This window comes from Hypomesus nipponensis, chromosome 8 (assembly GCF_054491055.1).
Source record: "Hypomesus nipponensis isolate SF chromosome 8, ASM5449105v1, whole genome shotgun sequence".
NCBI lineage: Eukaryota > Metazoa > Chordata > Actinopteri > Osmeriformes > Osmeridae > Hypomesus > Hypomesus nipponensis.
The window spans coordinates 1,022,501-1,032,500 of record NC_140368.1 but is presented as its reverse complement, the minus strand read 5'-3'; the positions used below and the strand labels follow the sequence as shown (position 1 = coordinate 1,032,500).

General features: G+C 48.5%; 2 protein-coding genes across 2 annotated transcripts in view; both read left to right on the top strand.

Annotated features, from left to right (window-relative positions):
- Positions 1-198, top strand: part of sspo (SCO-spondin) — a 76,280-nt gene extending 76,082 nt beyond the window's left edge. Inside the window, exon 112 of the mRNA XM_084703251.1 lies at positions 1-198. This exon is cut by the window's left edge and continues 11 nt beyond it. Within this exon, the coding sequence (XP_084559377.1) occupies positions 1-12 (12 nt within the window). The 3' untranslated portion in view covers positions 13-198.
- A 2,048-nt stretch (positions 199-2,246) lies between these two features.
- The window catches only part of kcnh2b (potassium voltage-gated channel, subfamily H (eag-related), member 2b), a 75,830-nt gene continuing 68,076 nt past the window's right edge, over positions 2,247-10,000 (top strand). Inside the window, exons 1-2 of the mRNA XM_084702849.1 lie at positions 2,247-2,322; positions 8,767-8,997. Coding sequence (XP_084558975.1) covers positions 2,247-2,322; positions 8,767-8,997 — 307 coding nt within the window. The remainder of the gene's footprint in view (positions 2,323-8,766; positions 8,998-10,000) is intronic.

Here is a 10,000-nt window from a genome sequence, read left to right as displayed (position 1 = left end):
TCAAAACGCTGAGTGTGTATCTGGGTGTGTGTGTGTGCATATGGGTGTGTGAGTGTGTGTGTTGGGACTGACACTGTTGTAAACATCGTTCAGTTGTCCAGTCACCAGACTGGACCCAGCAATAATAGAGATAATGAAGCTTGTATGTTGCTGTACTGTTCAGCCTTCTGCTGTATATAACAATAAACACACAATGTAAACACCTTAAAACATGGCTATTTATTTTCATCAATGCAGCATGACCACTGGTCAACTAGCAAATATTTGTGGAGGCCTACACCCAGGCTACTGGGTGTACCTTTCATTGGTGGGAAATCGGACAGATGGTATAACAATGAAACTATGATAACTGAGGTTATTTTCTGAGGAGTCTGTATGTTAGAGAGGGAGGAGGACAGATTAGGAGGGAGAGAGAAAGAGGTAGGGAGAGAAAGGAGGGAGGGAGAAGGGTGAGAGAGAGAGGGCAGTGACGGCATGGGAGCTGGAAGTTATCACAAAGAGACGCTTCCATCATGACAGGCGCGTGTCTGCCTCCCCTCTCGTGCCTATATAAGGGATCTGAAAGGAGGCGCGGATCTGCACCCTGCTGCGACATGGATTCACCCTCGCGCTCTGCTGTCATCATAGACAATAGAGCGTCTAAATGTATCTTACTGCCAGGGTACGGACAGATGTTTTTTATGAACTGAGGATGCGTAAAATATGTTTTTCTTTATGAAAAGTGTGTGTGTTGGGGGGTAATATTGGCCCTTTTCAAAATGTACAACGAAAAAAACGTGGTACAGTTTAATTAAACTTACGCCCCTGCCTACTACATAAGCTGTCAGCGTTTTATTGCGGTTTAAGAATAACCACGGCTTGAGGAAATTGCTTACAAGACAATATATTTCACATTTTCCCTGCAGTTGAAGTTAATTCAGCTTTAACCGCGTAGCGCTCTTTGTCTGCAATGACGACATAGGGAACCCCACAGCCTCGGCGCTTGCATAGGCAGTGACGTGTCTGAATGTCTGAAACCCCTGGCACGAGACAACTGAGAGTGAAGCTACCCCTCCGAACAATCAACGGAGCGCCAGTTAGCCTTCAATAGCTAGTTTGGACGGGAAAAGGTGAGTTACCTCATTGTGCGCATTACGTGCTAAATAAAAAAAAAAGTAAAAATTTAAAACGTTGGTTAACAAGAGCTATTAAACCATTTGTTTATAATTACTGTGCTCACGAGGCGTACGGAAGCCACGCAGCGGTGTGCCCGTTCAGTTGAACATCCTGCTCACGCGGAGCAGCACTGATGCACCTGTGCCACTTTCCCGTTCTCCCACTCACACACCTGCTCCGCTGCTTGTAGGAAGCAAGGTCTCCGTTCTGTCACTCATCTGAGATAGCCATACATATGGTGTGAAAGTAGTTTGAATGTAGCCTACATAGCGCATCTATAAGCTAATGATGTGCCTTTTCAGGAGTGGTAAATGCGCTGTTCAATTAATATGTTTAGTGCACGTCGGATTGGCGTTGATGTTCTTGTCATTTGAACGTATTTTGTTTCTGACAGACTAGGGGGTCATATTGCACATAATATTGTCATCAACATTTTCCACAGTTCCGTCGCGGATGAGGAAAGAGTTAAAGAGGCGCAGTCACCACCGCCGGTGAGCTGAAGTCATCCGCTGAGCGCACGGTACACTTCAGGCAGAGGACACCACTTCACGTGAGCGCCTCGAAGCCATCAAAGCAAAGAGCTCAAAGAGTCAACGAACGAAGCCCGCCGGTTCTTTATGGAGCTGCTCGCATCTAACACACTGTACGTTTCAGCGGTATAGGTTGGACTAGAGCGACACGGGCAAGACGCGGCTCAACTATGGCTGAGGCGAGGGTTCTTGGCAAGCTGACGGACTCTCCTTCCCCAGAGTGTACAGTAGTGAGTGATAAGAGGTCGCGTCGTCTCTGGAACTTGACAGGAAATCATTTTTGACAGCTCAAAGCACGTAAACAAACACGCGCTCCTCTCCCTGGAAACTGGAAACTGTCTCGCGATCTCCCCGCCGCGCGGACAAGCCGCTGTTCCAGTACGCTCTCTCCTCCTGAGAGAGACACTGCAGTCGAGTTTAGTCTCCCATGAAGTTCACTAAACTTGGGTTTCAGGATTATAGTATTTATTTTTCAATGAATAAATTAATTTATTGAACATTCTCCATTCGAAGACAGACGGCTAAGAGGCCAGTGTTGGTCTAAAAAAACTTACAGCAAAGATGCCGGTCCGACGTGGTCACGTGGCACCACAGAATACTTTCCTTGATACCATTATAAGGAAATTCGACAGTCAAAGTAAGTTGATTTAATCATTTCACGGTTATTTGCATGTGCGATCAACAGTTTATTTTCTTGTAAATATGTTTGCATTTCCTATGTATCATTATGTTAATTTCCCACAAATTCCAAAATCCTACATCTTTCTGAAGATTACTTAAAAGATTTTATGAATTATTTATCAGCAATCCGTTACAATAGTTGTAGGCGAGAAGTACTACATTTGTTATATATAGGCTATATAAATGCTATGCATTCTGGCCTACACATGAAATTAGCTACTTTCCCATTAGCAACACATTTCTTTTTAGTATTGGTTTGGGGTACGTTTTTGACACATGTTATTAACATTTACATTTAAATTTGTATTCATTTAGCATTTAGCATATTAATACTTTTTATACGATTGTTTTACTAATAGCCTACAATGGTTTCTGCAACATATCCGCAAGGAACACTTTAATAGAGATAAACAAAATAAATACATCTATGTAACATGTTCTTACTTTAAACATTCTGCCTTCTTATCGACAATATATCAATTACTATCATATTTCGCAGAAAGCTTATCCACAGCCGTTGTAAAATCTCAACGTTATGTCAGACTGCATGTTGTGTTCAAATTAAATGCCGGTATAAACAGGCATATATAGGTGCTTCATTTCCCTGTGAATAACAACCTGAAAGCGTCATTATTGTTCAGTCATTTATCAGACGGAATCGGTTTTCGCATAGGGTGGACTGACATACAATAAGGATGGGCCTATGACAATGATAATATAGGCCCTATAGACTTAACAACAAGATCAAAACATCCTTTTAAGGCTGTGTCTTGCAGCTGAAGGCTATGATATATCTGTCCCTCACTGGCCTGCCGCTTGTATCCTGGATTCAAATCAGAGAATAAAAAGAAAAATGGTGATAACACCATGAGCAGTTGGTTACCTCACCTGCTCAGGGGGGAATTTCCCGCGGGGATGTTGGGAGCCAGTTGGAATAACTGGAGGGGTGTTAGTGATGTATTTGAACATGATCTAGAGTGTGCAGCTGACACGTCCGCTCTGCAGGGGGCATGGTTAATGGTTGAGTGTTCAGGTCGTAGCCCTCATGGTGCCGTTTGTTCATCTGACTGACAGGCCGCTCTGTGTGAACCCCCCCCCCCCCTTACACCTAACCCTCCTGCTGTGAGGTGTTATTATACTGTTTTAATGAAGCCCACACTCTGTCTGAGCTTCTGAACGAGGCACAGATATCCTTCTGACGGAGAAGATTTCGTTCAGGCTGTTACGTCTCCTGACCAAAGGCTTCTCTCTGCACGCAGATAATTAATTATCTCTGGAGAAACCACAAACCTATCGAAACAAAATCGGATCTAATTAAAACACGTATTATTAACGTGCGGTAGCCTACTGTTCAAACAAGGTAACCTGCTCCGTCTCAGTCTGCAGACTGGAGTGTGTGGGTCTAGGGTAGAGTCCTGTAGCTAGGTAGTGACGGAGGACCCTGTAACCAGGGCTTCCCTGGTCCAGCTGTCTGTTCTCTGTCAGCGGGTGTTTGGGAACGTGTTTAGCCAGCGAGAGTGTTGTCTCAGCAGGGCTGCCTCGGGAGAGATCTCCCTCCAATTAAAGCCGTACTGGCGCAGCACCCCAGGGACGGAATCGCACGTTTACAGCCAAAGCACAAACACACCGTCGCCGCGGCAACCAGCCCCTGAGCCGGACGGTCCGTTTTGTACTCCTCCGCCAGAGAAAGTAGTCCCCCCCCCCCCTCCCCCGACCCTCTGGGTGTGTGTGTGTCTCTCCTCCCCAAGAGGGATGCAGGGTGAGGGGGCTCATGTTGTTTCTGTTTCACGGTGGGTCTTTATGAGTGTCTCCCAGCAGGTTTCTCATCTTCCTGGTCTAATGAGAGGAAGAGCTGACAGGAGGAGAGGGGTGTAGCTCGGTGGTAAAGCAGTTCACTGCAGATCAAAAGATTGCAGGTTCAAATCCCCCCTGTACGTTGCTTTGGATGAAAGTGCCCGCTGAATGGATGCCAGTCTGGTCCTGGGTTAGGGTCATCCTCTGTTACTGAGGGGAGTGGATGGTAACAATCTGGGTAACTGTCAGTCTTGTGGTTGGATTAGCCTCCATGTTGCATGTGCAGCACAATGTTGTTTAAGTATTTGCTCTCTCTCTCCCAGTCTCTCTCTCTCCCCCTGTCTCTCTCTCTTTTTCTTTCCCTCTTCCTCTCTCTCGCTATCTCTCCCTCTCTCACCTGTTATACTGAGAGGGTGTGATCACAGCCCCATCGACACACTGACACAGGAGTCAGTGTGATTAAATTGCACTTTGGCAGTCTCATTTCCCTTGCAGCCTTCTCTCTCTCTCTCTCTCTCTCTCTCTCTCTCTCTCTCTCTCTCTCTCTCTCTCTCTCTCTCTCTCTCTCTCTCTCTCTCTCTCTCTCTCTCTCTCTCTCTCTCTCTCTCTCTCTCTCTCTCTCTCTCTCTCTCTCTCTCTCTCTCTCTCTCTACCAGTATCTCTCTTCTTGTTCTCTCACACAGGCACAGCTTGTGCACTTACATTTTCCCTCCCTCCCTCCCTCCCTCCCTCCCTCCCTCCCTCCCTCCCTCCCTCCCTCCCTCCCTCCCTCCCTCCCTCCCTCCCTCCCTCCCTCCCTCCCTCCCTCCCTCCCTCCCTCCCTCCCTCCCTCCCTCCCTCCCTCCCTCCCTCCCTCCCTCCAGACTGGTCCTCTGGTGTGTGTCTGCTGGTGACAGTCTGTGTTTCCCTCCTCATCCACCAGGCCAGACCCTCTCAGTCTGCCGGGGTCGGCTGCTTTACGGTTTCATCTGGGGCTGGGCAGCGGTCCAAGCAGGCAGCATGGCATCTGCTGGGGGAGGGGCAGGATGGGGAGAATGGGCGCGACTGGGAGAGGGAGCAGGACTGTGGGAGAGGTGGGGCGAGTGGTGAGAGGCGGGAGAGAGTTGGGGAGGAGGGGTGGTGCAGGATGAGGGGGGGCAGAGCGAGATGGGGGGGGAGGAGGCATCGCACGTGTCAAACCTTTCAGCTTCCAACTGGAGCTGGTGGCTTCAGCTCGCCTGTCCTTTGTTCAGCCTCGTCCCAGACAGGCAGCCAGGAGGAGGGGGGCAGCAGGAGAGCTGGGCAGGGGCCTCATGTGGGAGATGTTAAATGGTGTGAATGTCTCAGATACATCTGGTGAATGTCTGAGATGAGCAGGATCTAACATACTGAGCTGCGTCACTACACAAGCAGGTTTGGTGAGATAGGGGATCTCGGTTTTAATTGGGGTCACTTTGTATTAATCTCTAAGATGTAAGCTTCACGTGTGTTCACTATTGTCTTGACACAAACAGAAGATATGAGACAAGTTTACGTGTTTGAGCTCACCCTTGTCTGAGCACTTGCTCTGAAGTACTGGAGCTGGGAGGGAGAGAGGGAGTTTACAGTGGGAAGGTGGTACAGATAAACACAGGGACAGTAGAACACAGGGACATTAGAACACAGGGACATTAGAACACAGGGACAGTAGAACACAGGGACATTAGAACACAGGGACAGTAGAACACAGGGACATTAGAACACAGGGACATTAGAACACAGGGACAGTAGAACACAGGGACAGTAGAACACAGGGACATTAGAACACAGGGACATTAGAACACAGGGACATTAGAACACAGGGACAGTAGAACACAGGGACATTAGAACACAGGGACAGTAGAACACAGGGACATTAGAACACAGGGACATTAGAACACAGGGACAGTAGAACACAGGGACAGTAGAACACAGGGACATTAGAACACAGGGACAGTAGAACACAGGGACAGTAGAACACAGGGACATTAGAACACAGGGACAGTAGAACACAGGGACATTAGAACACAGGGACATTAGAACACAGGGACAGTAGAACACAGGGACAGTAGAACACAGGGACATTAGAAGTCTATCAGCCAGTCCTATGTCACTCCCCTCCTCTCAGCCCTCCTCCCCTCCTCCTCCTTTCCCCAGCACTCTGCCACTCTTTCCCTCCATTATCTGCTGCCCCCCCCCCCCATCTCCTCCTCCTCCACTATCACTTATGTGATTCTGCCATCCTTTACCACTCCATCCTGTCTGTCAATCTCTCCCTCCCTTCCTCCTACTCATCCTCTCTGCTCTGTTGCTCTGGCCTGTTAACCAGTCCTCTGCCTCCACCCCCTCTGCCCCCCCTCTCACGCCCTCAGACTGCTCATCAGGAATACAAGCAATAACACTCATTAATCCTGCTTTGCATAAGTCTGTAGTGTGTAAGCTCATTTGGGTGGAGACCTCTGTCCTAACTTCATTACAGGGTAATGGCCCATGAAATGTGATGTTTAATGTAGACTTTAATAATGTTATAGGAGGGGCTGTTTTAAATATAAAAAATGCCCTGGATACTTGTAGGAGTAATAATAATTTTTACTTTTATGTGAATTGCATCTTTCCAACACCCAACGTTACTTTACAGAGGAACAAAAACAAGAATGTAAAATGTACATGTTAGACACAGATTGCCTCTAGCCCTGGCTACATCGGCGATTTATAACCGCACATTCACATTGCCATGATATAATACACTTTAAAAGCAAAACATAAATTGTGAGCTGTAGTTAAGTGGGGAGGAGAGTTTGGAAGTAAGAGGCAGTTGGCAGCCTGACAGGTCTGAACCTTGATGCATGTGCTCGTTATAAATGACGCGAAGGTGAACGGACTCGGGCGCAGTTTAACGTCCGTTGGGGTTCGTTCTGTCAGAACAGGACAGGATCACGGCTGTCAGAGAACTGTCTACCGTTGATGACATCAGCGGTTTCTAGCAGCGGGAGAGCGCTGTCGGTCCGGTTGAAACGTCAGTGAGGTTAAGACACAAACTTTTGTGTATACTTGGCAAATAAAGGCAGTTCCCGCCCTTGCAGTCTCTGAGGAAACAGGAAGGTCTTCAGGGACTGAACCAGTGTTATTATCATCCCTGTCTACCTAACTTCCTACGCCTCCTTCTCTGCTAGAAGGTTTGTCTCTAGCGAAGGGCTGCAATAGCTAGCTAGATGCTATTCAGATGGAGTTTAGAGATGCAGTAGCTAACTAGATGCTACTCTAATGTATTCTGGTAAAACTCATACTACTCTTGGGTTTCCCACCTCCGCCCCCTCAGTAAATGAAAGGAGATCCCTACACTACACTACACACACACACACACACACACACACACACACACACACACACACACACACACACACACACACACACACACACTCACAGAAGCCCTCAAGGCCTTAGAGCTTGGTAAATTATTCACCTCCTGTTGGCTGGTTGATGTATGTGTGTGTGTTCATTGTGCAGATGTAAATCTGTGTGTCAGTGAGAATATTACATGTTTTGATCCCCTTTGAGGACCACAAGTCTTTCATCAGGCTCCACTCCTCTTCTTCATTGTTCCTCTGTGGCGGTGTAAACCTAATTAAGGTGTTACGAGTGCTGCCCCCGGTGGCCCCAAGCTCTCACTGCGGCGGCCGCAGCCTGCAGCCCCTGAGCAGAGCAGGCTGGGAACTTGTTTTAAACTCGTCTTTCCTGGTTTCTGTTCTATTTCTGAGCTGACAGAAGGAAGGTGCTTCTGCTGCCTTCCAGCTTCTCACTTTGTTGTGTTTTTTTCTCCTTTTTTCTCTCTGCTTTTCTCACACCCTCGTGCAGCTTGAAGTCGAGGGAAAAACTCTGGTCTTTGTCAGCAGTTTTCATTGTGATGTGTGTGTGTGTGTGTGTGCCTGTGTGTGTGTGTGTGTGTGTGCCTGTGTGTGTGTGTGTGTGTGTGTGGGGACACATCACATAGCTCTGTGCAAGACATGTCATACATGTTCTCTCACTCTTCTTTTTTTCTCTCTCTGTCTTTTTACTCTCTCTTTCTCTCTCTTTCTCTCTTTTCTCTCTCTCATTCACACACACACACACTGTCCTGGAACATCTTCTCCTACTGGGCCACCCAGACAAACAGCAGGTCAGGTACCTCTCTTTCTCCAGAGCTGTTTCCTGCCCTGAGCCAGTGAGCCAGGCTTGGAATCAGCTCTCCCGGCCAAGGAAACATAAACTCTCCCCCTTTCCTCCCTCTTCCCCCTCTCCTCCCTCTTCCCCCTCTCCTCCTCTCTCAGGGTTGTGTTGGGATGGTGGTGGTGGAGTTGAGGCGGTCTCTGATCTCCTGTTCTCACCTGCTGTCAACCCTCTCATCCTGTGGTGTGAATCTTCAGCATTCACCTGTTATTCTGCACTGACTCATAAGCACCACATCCTCCCAGGGCTGAGGACACAGTGAGACCAGGGACTGTCCTGCTCACGAGAACCATCAGCCTGTGTGTGGATCCTCACACACACACACACACACACACGCACACACACACACACACACACACACACACCCTCCTCATCCTCCTCTCCTTCTTCCTCCTCCTTCCAGGCCGCAAGTTCATCATTGCAAACGCCCGCGTGGAGAACTGTGCCATCATCTTCTGCAACGATGGCTTCTGTCTCATGTGTGGCTACACGCGCGCGGAGATCATGCAGAAGCCGTGCACGTGTAACTTCCTGTACGGGCCGCACACCAAGCGTCTGGCCATCGCCCAGATGACCCAGGCCCTGCTGGGCTCCGAGGAGCGCAAGGTGGAGATCAACCTGTACCGCAAAGATGGTAGGACCATACTGTGTGTCAGAGAGCGACTGACACAGAGACAGTGAGAAGGGGGGTGTGAGAGAGTATGTGAGAGAGTGTTAGTGTGTGTATGTGAGAAAGAGAGGGTACTGATTCTGATAAATGAGGATGTTGTACGTGTATTGAGGGCAAATATGGTGCCGCGTCAGAGAGTTCTCATGTGCCGTTATTGTGACTGAGTTTGTGGCTGGCTGGGATGTGGACTGCAGCTTCAGGGTCGTCAGCTCAGTGTTATCAGCCTGGGGAGCTGAAGAAGCTGCAGCTTTCTGGAACTGTCTTTTGCCAAATGTCACATGTTGACATTCTCCAGATGACAAACAACAAACTCCTAGTGCTGAGTTGATCATAATGTGGTTGTGGTCCACAGCATGCTGCAGGAATGGAGAAGGACTCCAGCCTAGTTGTAGCCTGGTTCTGATCTGATTCTGGCTTTATTTTGCCATTTTCTCGTTGTTATGGTCCTGGTTCTGGTCCTGGTTCTGGTCCTGGTTCTGGTCCTGATCCTGGTCCTGGTCTTGGTCCTGGCCTTGGTCCTGGTTGTACTCCTGCTCTGTTCCTAACCCCTCCAGCCACTACTCTACTTGGTGTTTGTCCTGTCACCGTGGTAACTGTCGAGTGGCACTCTTTGTAGTCAGGGTTACCCAGGGCCTTTCTCTGATTGGGGGAAACCTATCTGGGACACTCTGCCCCCCCCCCGTTAGGCCACACCCACTGTAGTGTTAGTGCAGATTGAAGCTCTCTCTCTCCTCTCCCCCTCTGCTCTCTCAAGCTCTCAGCTTGCCCTTCAAGAGACGGGGAAATGCTGTTTGTGCTTTTGTATTGTATCTTTGTGTTTGTGTGTTATCCTTGTCTCTAACCTCACATGGATAAACAGGTCATGCTCTCCTGGCTCCACCCACCTTCCCTGTGCACACACACACACACAGAAACACAGAAACACACGTTCACAGATACACACACAGACACGGTGGTGTCCCTCCAC